Raw genomic sequence first — 17,460 nt, forward strand, 5'->3', positions numbered from 1 at the left:
ATAGTAGATCACACAGACCATTCCTTCCAGGATTATCATGACATTATACTTTGTGAGCCAGCTAAACCCTTGCATTAAAATAATCCTCGGATGTCAGTTCACTAAGCTGAACTATTTTTTAAATGTAACACATACACTCTTAGACAAAACTAGCATACTGACCCTCAGCTGAACGTGTTACATTCTTTTAATCGTAATTTTAAAAGACTGATCAATAAAATGTGCAAAAAAATTGCAGATGAATATGAATTTTCTTTCAAAAAAAACATGCCTGGCTTTTGTTTTTGAAAAACATGGACAAGGAGGAGGCACATAAAAGAGAAGTACAAAGGATAGATGCAGGCATGTAGCTGGGGGGGGGGGGGGTTTGAGGAGCTTCAGCCTCCCCGAAATTCTCAGGGTGGTCCACAAGAAGGCCTTACATTTATTATTTAAACTGTTTTGTTTATTCATATCATGATCTGATCCCCATGCTCAATATATCTCATATGCATGGGGGTATTGGGATAACGATATGAAAGGTTTGCTAGGGTAGACCCTCTCCCGCTCAGACTCAGCCCCCCCCCCCCGAACCAAAATCCCAGCCCCTCCCAAAACAAAATCCTGGCTACGGGCCTGGATAGATGTATCTATCCATAAGTGAGGTATAATCTTGAAAAGTGGAGATGAATTTAACCCATCTACTGGGATGAACCAGCTTCTCAAAGTCACTTTTTGGAGCAGACATTCTGTGACACTGTCAGTTGTCCCTCCCCCCCTTCCTTCCTTTTCTACAAACAAAGCCATCTGGGAGGAGAAAAAAGGCAATGGAAGACCTGTTGAATCGTAAGGTTTTGGTTATGTCTGTCCCCCCACCCTTTTGAGGGGGGTGAGTAGACCAATATAGTGTTTTGCAATGTTTTTAAGCCAGTACTATGCCCTCTTTTTTGAGAACCATAATGAAAAAAGAAAAAAAAAAGGAAAGAGGGGAAAGGTGGTGTGATTAAAGGCCATTCAACACTGCCCCTATATCCCATGATCTGATCCCAGATTATCAGTTTATCCCAGATTATCTTGGAGTGGGGACTCATATATTCCAGTTTAAAGCAGATAACCTGGGATCAGATCCTGGGGGCGGTTCCAGATAGGACTTAATTTGAGCCCAATTGGGTTTTAAAAACTCGATGGGTCTTGCATTACAGTCCACACACCGCTCCAACATCCATGCTTTGGATATTCCGGCAGGGAACCCGGACACAAAAGAACTCCCTCCCCCCAAAAAGCCTTTAAAAGAAGAAAAAAATACTTAGAAATGACATGCCAGGAGAAGGGGAGTAAGAGTGATTTTCCTCCCCCCCCCCTTTTCTGGCACATTATTTCTACATGTCAGAAGAGGCCTGGCAGCAGGGAAATGCCAGCTGTGCAAGTTATTTTTTTTCTTTTTAAGGCTTTTTAAAGGGGTTTTGGGGATGGGGTGGGGGTTGTCTAAGAGCCGAAAAAACCCAAGACGGCTGTGTGGATTGGGACCTTGTTGCGCGATGCAATTTCCGGGCTCAATTCAGACAGCGTCAACAACAGAAAAGATCTGAGTATTCTGAAAGGCCCAGGTGTTTCTAGCTGCAAAATTACTTTTGGACAAAGTAGGATTTTCCTGCTTTGTCCTGAAGAAATTCATTTTTACCTGAGGCATCATTTGGACACTCCAGGTAAAAACACAGGCACACATATGTTTTAGGCACTATGTGGATGCACCCTGGGATAAAAGGAAGCGTGGAAGGGCCCTTGGTTGTCAGGATACGAGGTATTATTTCAGGGAAATCCAGATTTCTTCAGTACAAGACAGGGAAGATGCCAGGATTCATTGATGTGTTAAAAGTGTTGCTTTTGTTTTATTTCTTTGATGTAGTTTTTCTTTTATTCCATCTTTGTTTTTGTTTTGTTTTTTTGTTCTAGGTGTTGTGTGAAATAAACTTGATTTTGCAAACACATTTTTTTGGTCTTGGGGAATTTTAATCCCTTGTAATACACTGAGATTCTTAATGGAGATCACACATGCCACATTACATACAGAATCCATTTTTAGTTTTAATCCAGTCCAAGGGGGTTAAAAAGAAATAGTTATCTGAATGCTGCCCAGTAGGAATGTTTTTGTTAACATTCATTGAAAGCAGCATCCTATTGCTCTTATGTTGCTTGGTTTAACAAAATCGATTTGCTCTTGGAAAAATCTCTATGTTTATCCAACTTGAAGTATCAAACCAAGCATGTCCTATACAACAGATTATATGGCAATGTGGGCTCAGATAACCCAGTTCAAAGCAGATAGTGTGGATTATCTGCCTTCTGAGTTATATGACTGTGTGAAAGGACCCTGGGAGCCATTAACCTTGACAGCCATGAAGTGATAGTCTCCAAGACTGGGAGCACCTCTAGCATTTATTTCTCACACTTACTTTAGCAACTTGTAATTAATTTTATTTTTATGGCATTTTGGGTATCAGCAATGTGTTTTCCATTTATCTCTCCATCAAAGCCAAGTAAGATTTCTATAATATACAATTTATATTTATACAAGACTTCAGCTAGTGAAAGCCACAGTAAGAGGGTTATGCAGAAGGAGAAAATTACCTTTTAGAAATAACTGGTTTCAAACCATGGCTGACTGCACAAAGTAGGCAAGAAAGATACAACCCACTCCCTGTTTACAGCTTTTTTTTTCAGTGTTCCAATAGAAATATCACTTATCCTGTTTTTAAGTATCATGCTTGTTGTGGACAAGCTCTTGATCAAGGAATATGCATAAGAAAGTCTAATGATAGAATATAGCATATGGAAGGAACACCTTACAACTGGAGGAAGTAATCCTTTTGCATCTGAAAAGCACCAGAGAGGTAGCCATTTAACCACAATTTAAATCTTCCAATGAATGAATTAAAGTACACCATCCTCCAAGCTGAACTGCCACATAGCTCTTACTGCTAAAACACTTTTTCCTGTCTTTTAGTCAGAATGTACATTCTTGGAACCAGGTTATAATCAGCATAGTGCCTTAAACTGTAACCACCTCGTAAAAATCACAAAGCAGGAACTCAAACTCAAATTGCTCTGAGAGCCACTTCTACAATTTATTGGCTCATGAAAAGCATGTCATTAACACATAGTGGGAATGTGTTTCTGTTAAACCTTTAGTCAGTTTAGTCATTTACCAAGAGCAAATATTTAAATGGAAAGTATCAGCTGTTACCAACGGTGCTATGGATTTTGCGGAGGCAGAAATAGAGGGCGAAAGAGGAGACTGTGGCAAGAGGAATGTTGTAGTTGGGCCAAGGAGCAGTTCTGGTAATACTGCTAGTAGGAGGAAAGCGGGCAATAGGGAACAGGTGTCTGATGAGGAACAGCACGTAAAACGGATTCGTGAAATACTTATGGCTCCTTCTGAGGATGAAACGTTTGAAGGATTCTCTAGTGAGGAAGAGGAGATGCTAGAGGATGATGAGTTGACAGAGAGTAGAGGAACTAAGAGGTCAACTCGGGAGCAAGAGTCTGATGAGGAGAGGGAAAGGAAGAAGATCCGGGAAATACTTACTGCTCCCACGGAAGATGAAACGTTTGAGGGTTTTTCTGGGGATGATGGGTCTGGGAGTGGGATGGAAGATACTGCAGACTGGACTCAAGTGATTGTGTGTGCAGAACCAGTTTCTGAGTGGGCATCAGAAGACTGGCAAACTGCTGATGCGCCAGGGACATGGGGAGATCTAAGTCTTGACCAAAGATGGAGTAGATAGAGGGCTGATAGGCGAGGTGCACATATGAGATCAAGATCAGCTGTGGGTAACGATGACAGGGTGGAGACCTGCAGTTGCCGTTGGCTATGGATTGAAGATGACATGCTCTAGCAACAATGTATAGTTCATATGCAAAATTTCATGTGAGAGTGTCTGAAATAAGAATCATATCTGAAGGAGCTCCTAACAAATGTAATTCTAGAAGTATTTAAAAGATTATTTCTTCCAGAGCCATAAAAAGTTCCAAATGATTACCTATCCATACCTCTATAGGGGTTATAGATATAAAAATCTTTGTAAATTAGTAAGATAGCAATTACTGTTGTAAAGAATAAGTGCAAGAATTAAAACACCAGTTCTCCTTTAATTATCAGATTCTATAAACTAAGGGCACATTTACATGTACACTTAACCCTGGAAGCATGGAGATTAGATCTGTGGCATCTACATGACACAAGGAGCTGATTGGGGTTAATGTGGCCTTGTACCACATTAAGAAAAGTCATAGGTTGCTTTGGAAGTTTTCTGAGATTCTGGAGCAAAACTAGACTCTGAACCTATGTAAATAGGCCACTTCTGATATAGAACTGGCCACAACTGTTTACATGGTCATCCCGTATTCCCTACGCTGGGCTAAACCAGGGACACGAGATGGTGTTTACTATTCCTCTTCTGTTCTCATTGTAGCAGCAGCTACCAGCCATAAAATGTTTTGTGGCCATTGCTCATTGCCTGGAGTGATATTAACTAGGTTGCAACAGTGGTTGGGAAAGGGAGAAGGAAAGGAGAGGCGATTCTTCCTTTCCCTCTTCACTTTTTCAGGTCACGCTGGCACTCCAGGTGACAAGTGATTTCATAGCTTGTGGTTGCCACTATGACTATGATGGGAACACAATGGGCATAGTAAGGGTAACCATACAGTGGCACTGAATTGGGGTTGGCACCACTGGACAGCCAGGACTCCTTCGTGGGCTTCAGCCCAGGAGCTAGCCGTACATAGTATACTTCAGATCAACCCTGGGGTAAAGTGTCCATGTAGATGTGGCCTGGGGTTCTGGATGTGAGTAGTACCATAGTTGTCTGTTTTATATATTCTGTATAAATTTGCACATCAATCGTTAATCACTGGATAATTTTTATGTAGCTACTAGGGTTGTCCAAATATTCGTTATGTTTCTCGTTTCGTAATTATTTCGGATTGTTCTCGTTTTTTGAAACGAGTATTGAAACGTTTTCCCTGGGCGCAACTGGCAATGTAATTCAAACCATCGTTGGCCCATTCTCTAATTGTTTCTTAAAATTTTCGTTAAATTTTTTCCTTCCAAAAATTTTTTAAAAATATATTTTTTTAATTTTTTTTTTTTTTTTTGTTTCTGCAACCTAACATGAATGGGAGCCTAGCGCAGCCTAACATGGCTACCAGTCCCTGGCCAATCAGAGACTTCCACGATGGCTGAAAAAGGTGGGGGCTAGCGTCCTCCGCGTCCACGTGGAGGATCTCTATAAAAATCCCCTCCCCAACTGAGCCAAGCCATTCTGGGTTGGGATACCGAGGAGAGAGGGTGTTTCGCACGCGCTGGGAAGCTGCTTGCTTGCTTGGGGGAGAGAGGGCTAAGTGACTGGGGGTAGAGTGTTTCTGTTGTTGCTGGTTCGATATTGTGTTTTTTTGGGGGGAAATTGGCTGGGGGCTTGGGGCAGAGTCCTTGCTGTGGCTGGCTTTAGGGAACTTTTTTTTTCCAAAGGACGTCTGCATCCCTGCTAGTGCTGAGCTTGGGGTGCTTTCCATCTACTCCTGAGGGAGACCTTTTGCCTTTCTGTTTTCTTTTTTGGAATTTAGCAATCACCACATCAGCCCTTCTTTGCAATCCTGAAAGGGGGGGGAACTTGAAAATAATAGTTTCCAAAGGACGTCTGCGTTCCTGCAAGTGCATTGCTTCTCTCCCGCTCCGTTTGTAATCCCAAGCCCCCGGGCTGAGTGTTATTGCAGCAATCACAAAGACACACATTGTTTTCAAACCTAAAGGGTACATTGGAAGAAATAGTTTCCAAAGGACGTGGGGCACCCGTCAAGGCATTGCTTCCCTCACGCTCCATTTCTATTCCCAAGCCTTGGGCTGAGTTTTATTTCTGCAATCACAAAGTCAAACATTGATTTGATTCAATAGAGGGTCCACAGCAATTTATAGTTTCCAAAGGACGTTGCCAATCCTGTCAAGGCATTGCTTGGCGTGTGCTGCATTTCTAATCCAAAGTCCTCAGCCAGAGTTTCATTTTTGCAATCACAAGGTCAGCCAGTGGCACCATTGATCAAAAGGTTCAAAGGCAATTTATAGTTTCCAAAGGACGTTGCCAATCCTGTCAAGGCATTGCTTGGCGTGTGCTGCATTTCTAATCCAGAGTCTACACAAGTAGAAGAGGTACTTTTACAGTGATAAGAACCCAATTGAACAGGAAATAAGACTTTCAAACCAGGAACAGGTTTCTTCAAATATTGAAAAATAGTGTATTATAAAAAGTTATGAAAATTCGCCAAAAAACATAGGAGACAGGAAACATTCTGCAATTTGTTGAGCAAAGAGTGTGGAATGTGTTCTCCCACTGTACCAAATTTGATGAGAATAGCTCAAGAAATGAGGGCGGGAGACCCCCAGAAAAGTCCCCTCCGGTTTCCTGTTTTTTGGCGATTGCGCATGCGCGTCCGCCATTTTAGAAACATTTTAGAAACATTACAAATTTTCGGAAATATCCGAAAATTTTGGGTGAAAAATTAAGAAATAATTTCTATATCGAAGAGCCAGCACCCCCTACTTTAGAAACAAGAATTGAAACATTTTTTCCATCGATCGGACAAGCCTAGTAGCTACTCATATTAGTATCCACCATAACACAATTCCCAAGATGTTAATATGTTACATAGATTTATATTGGTTCTTGTTTCATTACAACTGACTGGTTGTTTAGATCTGCCTTCTAATCTTAACTTCCCTATATTCTGCTATGAATCTGTATAGCTGATGGTGATGGAAACAAGACATTATACATCCACCCAATAAATGACTCATGTACATACTTTTAGCTTTCAGTAGTGCATCGCAACAACTCAAGAAATAAGAGGAAAATAATACCTGCTATAAATGCAGTACAGAATATACTGTGTGCTTATATTTATGTGACTATGAAAATATACAGTATATTTGTATTTAGGTGATTTCCTCTGTGACTTTTTTCATGGTATTCTTTTAACTAAGCTATTACAGCAAAAGGAATAAGTTCCATAAACAACAAAGAGAAGAGAAAAGATTCATGATGTCTTTTTGGAAGTAGCAATTTGATACCTAGCACCCCTTTTAATTTCCATGCATTACAGCTAACCAGACAAAAGTAATTTACAATTGCTGTTCACATGCAATTGTAATGGCTGCGTTCCTCCAAATGATTAGTGAGAAGAGAAGGAGAGAATGAAACATGAACCAAGAAGTCTGTAGTTAAACTTGACGTTCCCTATATAATGCATTAGCACAAAATAATGGATACACCACTCTCTTTATTTAAATATTTTACCAGCCTTAAGCACATAAAGAACATGTAATTATTAAGCTATATAAAATATATAATAATGCTTCTTTCCCTAAGTGACTAAAATTTATTAATAGAAAAACAGGACTTTTTCTTCTCTGCTTATATTGTGTGGTCCCATCTCATTGCACAGTCTTTAAATATGTAGCTTAAGATGATTGAGTGTGTGTGTGCATGCACACACAGACACACAATCCTACACAACACAAATAAAGACCAATTATCCTTTCAACAGGATTTGGTACAAATAAATTGTGCCTATATATTACTTTCGCATAAAATTGAATAACAGCTATACTACTAGTTCACTTCTGAAATACAGATTATACTTGATCAGACTAAATGCTAATCTTCAGTAATGTTCACACAGTAAATGTTCCTCCATGTAGGCTTGGTGTCGTCTCAATTGTCAATGGTAACAAACTTAGGGTTCATCAGTAGCTACTAGGCATGAGTAATCCATGGAAAAAATGATTCTAAGCTCACTTCTAAAGTAGGGGGCGCTGGCGCTTCGTTTCTGAAACTACTTCTGAAATTTGGCCCCAAAAAGTTTTGAAACTTACAAATATTTGGAATAGTCAAAATTAATTCGCTAATGGCGGACGTGCATGCGCAATAGCCAAAAACAGCACCGGGGGAGAACTTTACAGGACTTTCTCACCCTCATTTTTTGAGATATCCTCTTCAAACTTGGTACAGTGGTAGAACACATTTAACACTGCTAGCTCACCAAAATTGGGAATGTTTCCCATATCCTCTGATTTTGGTGAATTTTCATAGCTTTTATAATAAACCATTTTTTAATAATTGCAGAAATCTGTTTGAAAGTATTATTTCTTGTTTCATCGAGTTGTTTTTACTTTGAAAGTCATTGTTCTACTTCAGAAACTTTGTTTTTGTGGCTGAAACTTTGTTAAATTGGTGGACAGTGTCCCAGGAAACCATATGCACCATGTCCCTTGTGCAAAGACAAAGTTCAGGCAGTGTCATAAAATTTTGCCATGTTTCTATGACAGAACCAATTAGGAAATGACATTTATCACCCAGGAATAGAAATCATAGTACACCATCAAATCACTCCTGACAGATGACCATCAGCCTCTCAATAAGGAAATCTGTTCCTGGTTTGAAACTGTTTAATTGTGTTTTCTGGGGCTGAGAGTGTGTGACTTGCCAGTGGGTTTCCATAGCTGAATGGGGAATGAAGCCAGAGTCATAGCCCAACTCTCAAAACACTACACCAAACCATGCTGTCCCAAAAGGGGGCCCACTGTTTCTTCCTATGAGGCTTAAAACCTCCGTCTTATTTTTTATGAATGCTCCCATGAGAAAATGTATTAAGGATGCAGGTGAACTACAATTCCCAAAAGTCTTGGGTCAACCCTCCCAAAACTCCCCCAGGATTCACAGCTGGCCATATTGGGTCTGTGTGCCAAGCTTGGTCCAGATCAATCACTTTTCTTCTTATCCCAGATTATATGGCATGGGGCCCTGTCCCTATATCCCAGGATCTTATCCCAGATTATATACAGTGGGGGCATATATTATCCTCCTCATCCCCCTCCTCCCCTCCTCCTCTTCCTCCTCCTCCTCCTCCTCCTCCTTTAGGAGGAGGTTTGCAAAGCTTTGGAGAACTTTTGTGCAAAAGAGGGAGAGAGAAAGGGAAGCCAAGGGAAACTTCTTCTCCTTTTTCCTCTCCCCTTCCTTCCTTCCTTCCTTCCTTCCTTCCTTCCTTCCTTCCTTTTCTTCTTATCCCAGATTATATGCAGTGGGGGTTCATATAATCCAGTTTGAATCAGATAATCTGGAATCAGATCCTGGAATATAAGGCAGTGTAGATCTTCAACACTCCATCCCAGGATCTGATCCCAGATTATCTGCTTTGAACTGTATTATATGTCCACACTGCCAGGTAATCTGGGATAAGAAGTTAATCTAGGAGTGGATTTCTTCCGATCGGGCTTAGCTTGCTTCTAACCAGGATGGAGGGAACGCGCTCAGTAGTGGGGCTTATGTCACATACACACAAATATAGGAAAAAACATAGATTTAAAATGCAACCTTTTCCCTTCCCAGAATGATACTATTAATATTATATATATTTTAGTTTTCCTTGCCCATTTCCAATTTTCTTCTCCCCTGAAGTCACCAACCTGGGTGGAGAGTTCTAGTTTGGGGTTTTGCCAGCACAAAATCGGAGTGAAGTGATCTGGATCGTGGATTGGGATTGATCCCCCCTCCTTTCCCCCCTTTCCTCACTTAAAGCTTCTAGCAAAAGCAGGAGGGAAGGCTGTGAAGGGGAAGAGCAAGCGGTTTTCAAGGGAGATCCTGCAATGCCGACTCCCTCCTCTTGCAACCCGGTTTAAGCAACCACTCCAGGATGGGGAAAGGGGAAAGGGATTTTCTCCTGAATTGCAACCTCAGCCAGCCACCAATGCCCTTTGCAAAAGAGACTCCCTCCTCTTCCAACCCCGTTTAAGCAACCACTCCAGGACGGGGATAAACTACTCCAGGATGGGAAAGGGGAAAGGGATTTCTCTCCTGAATAGTAACCGCAGCCAGCCACCAATGCCCTCTGCTCTTGCAACCCAGTTTAAGAGGCCCATAGAAAGCAATCACGGGGAAAGACAAACGAGACTCTCTCCCTTCTGCGATTGGTCACAGGGAGGCAAGGCAAGCCCAGGCTAGTCTGTACTTCCCTCAAACCAAGTTTGGATGCTTTAAAAATGCATGGCTTATTGGCTTAAGTACCGAAAAACATACGATGCCATTAGAAAAATTGGCTATCGTGGTTTGATATCGCGGGATTGTCAAAAGTGACAAAACAAATGAATTTGATCCGACAAATGAAGGATTAGACTTTTTTGCCCTACTCTAGTAGCTACATATCTTAAGTTTCTACAGTGAAGGTTTCTATAACGAAATACTTTCTGCCTTTCAAGAGTAGTTAGTAGAGTAGGCCTGCCAGAGGACAAACAAGATGACAGGCTTTTCCATTCCAAATGTTATTTTGATCTTTGTCAGGCTATATGCTGTTGTCAAGGAGCCACATAAAAATGGAGCTGTTCAATTTGTATTATAGTATCACTCCATCTAAGGCAAAGCAATCTCCCCTGCCCTGATAACTAAAGATAATAGGGTAGAGGTACCATTGCCAGGGTTCAAATCCCCACTTGGACATTACATTCAGTGGATGACCCTGAACAAGACACATTTTTCCAATCTCAGATGAAGGTAATAGTGAACATCTTCTAAACAAATCCTGCCAAGTAAACCCCGTGTTGTGGGAAGAGGTATCCTTAGTGACAGCCACAGCATTATGTGTGTGTCCCATAGTGTGACTACCCAGCCGTGCAATACCATTATGGTTCAGGGAGTCCCAGTTGTGCCATCATGTTGACCCTGCAGTATCGATCTACATAGAATTGCCCAGAGTATGGCATATATTAGAGATTTATAGCTATAATAAACAATAAATACCCAACTCTATTCTTTTAAATTTTCTCAAGCTCCTTATGGCTACGCCTCTTTTGTATTTACTAGCAGGGAAGTGCATGAAACCATCAAAAGTTGAATTTTGTTTCCTTCTTTTTTTTCTTCCTTTACTTTTAGGAGGAAGAAAGTAAATCTTACAGTAGTCTGGAGACCATCTACACTGTAGAATTAATTTAGTTTGACACCACTTTAACTTCAATGACTCACTGTAATGGAAGCCTGCGTATTGTAGTTGGTGAAGTAGTTGCAATGCTAGATTTAGGACAAATGAAGGCCTAAGGCTAGTTAAATTCTGAGACTCTTTACTTGGGCCCTGAAAGTAGTAGGCCTGGTAAACCTACATGCCCACTTTGTGGAACACTCTCACAGACGATCAATTCTATCATTATGTCTGGAATAGCTCTGAAACAGAATGCCTTCAAATTTAGGATTGCACCACATAAGCAAAATTCATTGTAAAAAAATGTTGGCAGGAAGATGTGCCCCCACCACTGGCCAATGACCCCCTGTTCTGAAGCACACCTAAGCACAATGGTAAATCCAGCACTGAGTATCATCACTCTTTTAGCAGAGAAGCCTGAAGACTTATATCTCTCATGATTCCATAGCACTGAGCCATGTAAGTTATAGTACTGTTAGACTAAATTCTTTATAGGGTGAAGACACACCCTCTGTTGAGTCTAATGTGAGGGAGAAGGGAGCAAATTGTGGGTCAGTAAGACAATTGTGGGCCAGCAAGGTGAATCCACTGCCCAATGCCCCACATTGCCCGCATCACCCACTTGCCTATCACACACTGGAAAGTGTACCTTTCCGATGTGATCCATGATTTTCTATGTGAACACATCTTGTATTAGGATATACTGGTAGTGATCCTGCCAGTTGTGTAAGCCGCCCGGAGTCCCCTCGGGGAGAAGGGCAGGGTAGAAATATCGGAAATAAATAAATAAATAAATGAGTTTCCCGAGTTGAGATTTCTCCAAATAGCATACTTTATGAATTCAGCCAGCACAGAGCCCCACTGGAAGTAGATGTGCATAATGTGTTGGGATCCCGCAAGCTCTGTGCCAGCTGTGTGGGCAAAATGTTTTATGATGGGGAATTTTCCCCATGTGATGAGGTCCTTAGCCCACAAGACTAAGTCTACAGTAAATTATGTGAACTTAAAACTAGTTTTTGAAAAAAAAATAACATGTAAAACAAGTCATTTGGATCAAATTGGAAATAAATGTATGATTTTTAAAAGTACAAGCTCATGGTCACTTTATTCATTAACACCCTCTTTCACAGTATACTAATTTAAAGAGATCAATTAAAATTACTTAGAATGACTTCCAGTCACCTTCCAAAACAATAAAATCAAATAGCTTGAACAGTTACTCTGTATCCAATCCATTAACACTGTTGGCCTTTAACCATTTAAATAATTGTTTAAATCATTCATAAAATGTACAATACATTGTGTAAAAGTGGATTTTAATTCTGCTGGAAAGAGAGAAGTTTTGCAATTGTTGAACTAATCCTGAAAAACCAACTTTGAGGAATTTGTCCTACACACAGATTTGCAGAAACCCATCTACTTCTCATTCTATATCTGCGTAATCCATTTTTTCCTGTCCTATGGACTGCTTCCAAACATCACAGCGATTTTTGCTCCCACTCCTATTCTGTTAAAGAAAACCCCTGCAACACAACTATCAGACTCATGCTCAGGGAGTGTCTCAGTGTCGCACTGACATTCTCATTCCATCCCATGTCCATGTTGATATTTTAAAAACACGTGTGTGTTCTACTTTGTGCGCCTCCGCATGTACATATCTACATATATTTTGGCATGGACTAAATGATGTTGATGAATGTATTTTTCAAATATACACATTTTAATCATGTTCATCAAAAGCAATCCCAAGATTTTGTGAATCTTTTCCCTTGCACAACTTACAACACATTTCACAAATGGACTGTTGAGGCAACATACATTCTATTTGGATGTTAGTAATAGAGGTACGGGAACAGTATTTACTTTGCAGATGGCAAGTCCAACTAATTTCTTTCCCAACCCTAGCAAAACATGTTCGAGCAGAGACAACAATGAGACAAAAGAATTGCATATGCAAACCATAGAAAAGAGTGATTCCATTCCACCTGCAGGTAACTGTCTGAGTCCAGCCTCAGACACAAAAAGAAAGAGACATTTGGCAAGTAAGAGGAAAGTGAATGGAAGAATAATAACAATGTATAGGCAATTCATTATTCATGTATCATCATACTCTTACCTCATTTACATAGACCCAGTGACTATCCTTTGAAGCTAGGTTGGTTTCCACAGCCTAGAGAAAGAAGAAGAAAAAAAACAAGTGAAAATGACATTCCTCAAATCTTTCCAGTGAATGTATTTTTTTTACTTCAACTAATTTATAATAATTGTGTTTCTGGCAGCTTTCACTCTCATACAATGGTTACATAATTGAGTCACTTTCCCTTCATTATGATGTATGTTGCTATCTGTAATTGTGAAAACTGACAATAGCAGAGCAATTCAGTATCCCACATCATTTGTTCATTTGCAGGAAAATCCAGAAGTACTTGGCTTAATAATCAGCAGTGTGTAAATCTTGTGATGTTGTTTTTTAGGGTCTCCTATATTCTAGGATGCAAACTGAGTACACTTCTACTCCAAATGGTTTGCGGAGATTAATGGAAAATATTAGTTTTTCTTCTTCAAAATGAAGACTACAATATAAGACGACACCATGAAGAGAGAAGAATGGAAGACTGAAATTATCCCTAACACCCCATTCTTCATTCTATTGTAACCTAATCTTTTTCTCACCCTTTTAATCTATACCTCTTACCCCTTCCTATCCTACCCTCCCCCAGCCTTCTTTCCCACACCTGTGAAGGTTTTTCTAACTGCATTTCTTTTTAAATTATGTATTACACTTGAATAAATTTTTTTTAAATTTCCTAATGGAGACCTAATGTTTTTATCAACTCTTTTAATGGCTTTATCAAGAAACTGGTATGCCAGAAACTATGTCATAGATGCAGAACCGAGCATTAGTCAGTAATTCTAATACAGTAGAGTTTCACTTATCCAAGCCTCGCTTATCCAAGTTTCTGGATTATCCAAGCCATTTTTGTAGTCAATCTTCTCAATATATCGTGATATTTTGGTGCTAAATTCGTAAATACAGTAATTACAACATAACATTACTGCATATTGAACTGCTTTTGCTGTCAAATGTGTTGTATAACATGATGTTTTGATGCTTAATTTGTAAAATCATAACCTAATTTGATGTTTAATAGGCTTTTCCTTATTCCCTCCTTATTATCCAAGATATTCACTTATCCAAGCTTCTGCTGGCCCGTTTAGCTTGGATAAGTGAGACTCTACTGTACTAGGTAACCATATTTTCCAGTGCATGGAAAAATGCTGCTCCAATGCTCCTACAAGTTCTTTGCACAATTGCTTATTTTAGAACCACATTATTTCTGCCAGCAAAATGCCATCATTACAAGGAAGTAGACATTTACCCATAAATAGGAAGTTGTACACAAACTAGGAAGAAAGCATGGTTACACCTCATATGGATATAGCATGAATGGTAGAAGAAGAAGAAATCTATAAGTCATGGGTAGAGAATGGTCCCTCATTGGAACTAGAAATGGCAGACCAGGTTCTTTCTGGTACATTTCAGTTTCAAATTGGTTCTGTCCAATTTACTCCATTTTTTAAAGTTTTATGAAACCAAGTACAGTACTTCATAGAATTACTAACTAATGCTCACTTCTTTGTGTCAGAGTAATTTGCAGCGCAGCAGTAGTTGGATGGAATCAGTGGAACACAGAACGAAGTGACAACCAAGACTTTAGTAAAACTATATACAAAGTTTTACTGTAAGCAGTAATAATCAAGACAAACAAGCTTCCAGACAATAGACGAACACAGGACTCTCATTCTCAGCAGACAGCACTCAACTCAGCTCAGAACAGAACTGAACTGATGCAATCAGTAATACATACACACTTGTGTCTGGACACTCCCCAGCTCCATTCACACATCAAGGTCATCACAGCTTCTTAGTAATTAACTCTTTCCAGACTATAGCACACTCTGGATGATGCAATCAGTATGCAATACAGGAAAGACACAAATTTTATTTAAACACTACCAATACACAAATCCCACATTAACACTTTTGTCCATGGCATAGATACTGACATGCCAATTTCCTGATAAGGCCATTATAAGAGTTGATAAAACTCTCAGGTAGCTACTTGGAAAACACATGGATCAACAGAACTTACACAAATATTCACCTCCTAAGTTCTTTTTGTCTCATTGAGAATATTGTGTTTGGACTAGCAATGGAAGTTTAGCCTTGGTATAGGTTTTCTCTAAAAATAAACAATTTTGAAAATATATTTGCAGCCATAAACATGTGTTCACATTGACATATTAGTCCATAAAGTTCATATTTGGTCAGTTTGCATAAATATCGAGGCCAAACACATTTTTCACTTTTCCTTTTCTCCATAATCCATACTGCAGAATTTGGATTGCAATGTATAACTCTCTTATGTTTTCTTAAATCACTTGACACTGGTTTTACTGGAAGGAAGAGCAGAAGAAAGAGGAGCAGTGCTAAAGGAAATCATAGCAACATATTTTATATTTGAATTTTTGAGGTCAGGGTAAGATATTTACTGTTTAATTGGCTATCATTAAAGGGCTCCTACTAATATTGTTTCTAGTACAATATTGGTGGAAGATTTTCAGGAAGCATAAACCAAGGGCTTGAATACTCTGGCCAATTATCTCAAAGATCATCCAGAGCAAAAATATCCAGATTGGCCCCAGAGGCTGCAAAGCCTACATGGTCTGCCTTACTTTCCTGTCACTGTCACTGCAGCAGATGGTCACAGAGCTCCAGGGGAGCTCCCAGCAGTTACAGATATGGCAATATCCTCTCCTTCTCCTTGGTCATATAGGTGCAACAGCTAGGAGGTCTCCCAGAGTGCCACAGCAGTCTGCAGTGGTGACAGAAGTGGCATGGGTTTGATCTGTGAAGGTGTCAGAGCAGTTCATTTGGAGCTGTTCTGTTACTCACATTCTGCTCAAATGTGGGGCTGCTGCAGAGTTTTACTGAAACTCCAGATCATTCCCTGACTTTTCTTTAAAAGATAAAGGTTCCCCCTGACGATAAGTCCAGTCATGTCTGACTCTGGGGGTTGGTGCTCATTTCCATTTCTAAGCCGAAGAGCTGGCGTTGTCTGTAGACACCTCCAAGGTCATGTGGCTGGCATGACTGCATGGAGCACCGTTACCTTCCCGCCGGAGTGGTACCTATTGATCTACTCACATTGGCATGTTTTCGAACTGCTAGGTTGGCAGAAGCTGGAGCTAACTGCGGGCGCTCACTCCGCTCCTGGGATTTGAACCTGCGACCTTTCGGTCTGCAAGTTCAGCAGCTCAGTGCTTTAACACACTTTGCCACCGGGGCTCTGATTTTTCTTAGTGTGGAGCTAAACTAATTCAGAATGGTTTACCCACATTATGGATCAGAAGTCCCTGGACATCACATGAAATCCAGGAATGGCTTTTGACCAACTTTGGGTTTTGTGGCCCTCAAACATAGAATGATGGGAAATAATTGTTAACTCCTCACATTAAAACTAACCACATCTTTTCCAATCTAGTGGCGTCCAGATGGGTCATGCAGCAGCTCTTACCATCCTAGCAAGCATAGTCATTGAGTGTGAAAACTGTAGTACATCACACCTGGAGAGATGTGGGTTGGGAAAGGCAGGCTTCTCTATTCATCCCATGTTTGTTGTGTATAATATATAGTTCACTAAGTTTAAACATGTGATGGAGTTCTGATAAATATGTTTTCCTGTATATACAAAAAGATTCAGTCATTCCTATATTGTGTGGTTGCACGAATATGTTTGTGCACATCTATTTTTCATAAGATCTCTGGTCTTAATTCTAGACTAATGGCCTGCAACATTTCCATCAAAAAAAGAAAAACTCCTTTTAGGACAGTGCATTAGAAAGTAGACTTTTCAGCTTTCATTTATTTCACCTTAAAATGCCCCCAAACGTAGTTTGGCAAATTTAGTAGGAAAAGACATATTGGTAGGTTGAAACTGACAAACTGGTTTCTTTTGCTCATTTCAAGGTGATTTAAACAAGATGAAAGTTTTTCTTTCCTTTAAAAATGTACGAATTAATTTTAATCCATTTATCTAATTCCTCGCAACAAGTTGTTAAACTCCAGGTGCCAACACTGGCTTGAAACCTAAAAGAACAGAATGGGGAAAAGGCCATGGATGGGCCTTTCTAAAATGGCACTCCCTTTCTTTTCTTCTACAATTCAGAACTATGAAAACTGAGTACTAGGGATCATAGAATTATCTGAAAAAAGGATGAGATTGTGCAATTGCCAGAGAAAGTGAATTGCAACTAAATCAGGGAGAGGTACACATTGTTAGGGATGTAAATCTCAGTAACATTCATTTTTGCAAGCAAGAAAAAATAAATCTACTATTTTCTCCTTGCTACAAGAAAGTAATCAAAAACTTGCACATTTTAAAGATTATTCATATTTTGTTT

At 39.9% G+C, this 17,460-nt stretch overlaps 1 protein-coding gene across 6 annotated transcripts in view; it reads right to left on the minus strand.

Moving 5' to 3' along the window:
• The window catches only part of grid1 (glutamate ionotropic receptor delta type subunit 1), a 1,053,635-nt gene that overhangs the window by 220,905 nt on the left and 815,270 nt on the right, over positions 1-17,460 (minus strand). For all 6 annotated transcript variants that reach the window (XM_062977386.1, XM_062977385.1, XM_062977387.1 and 3 more), the window contains exon 5: positions 13,112-13,165. In XM_062977386.1, the coding sequence (XP_062833456.1) occupies positions 13,112-13,165 (54 nt within the window). The remainder of the gene's footprint in view (positions 1-13,111; positions 13,166-17,460) is intronic.

The sequence above is a fragment of the Anolis carolinensis genome, chromosome 3, assembly GCF_035594765.1.
Source record: "Anolis carolinensis isolate JA03-04 chromosome 3, rAnoCar3.1.pri, whole genome shotgun sequence".
NCBI classification, from domain to species: domain Eukaryota; kingdom Metazoa; phylum Chordata; class Lepidosauria; order Squamata; family Dactyloidae; genus Anolis; species Anolis carolinensis.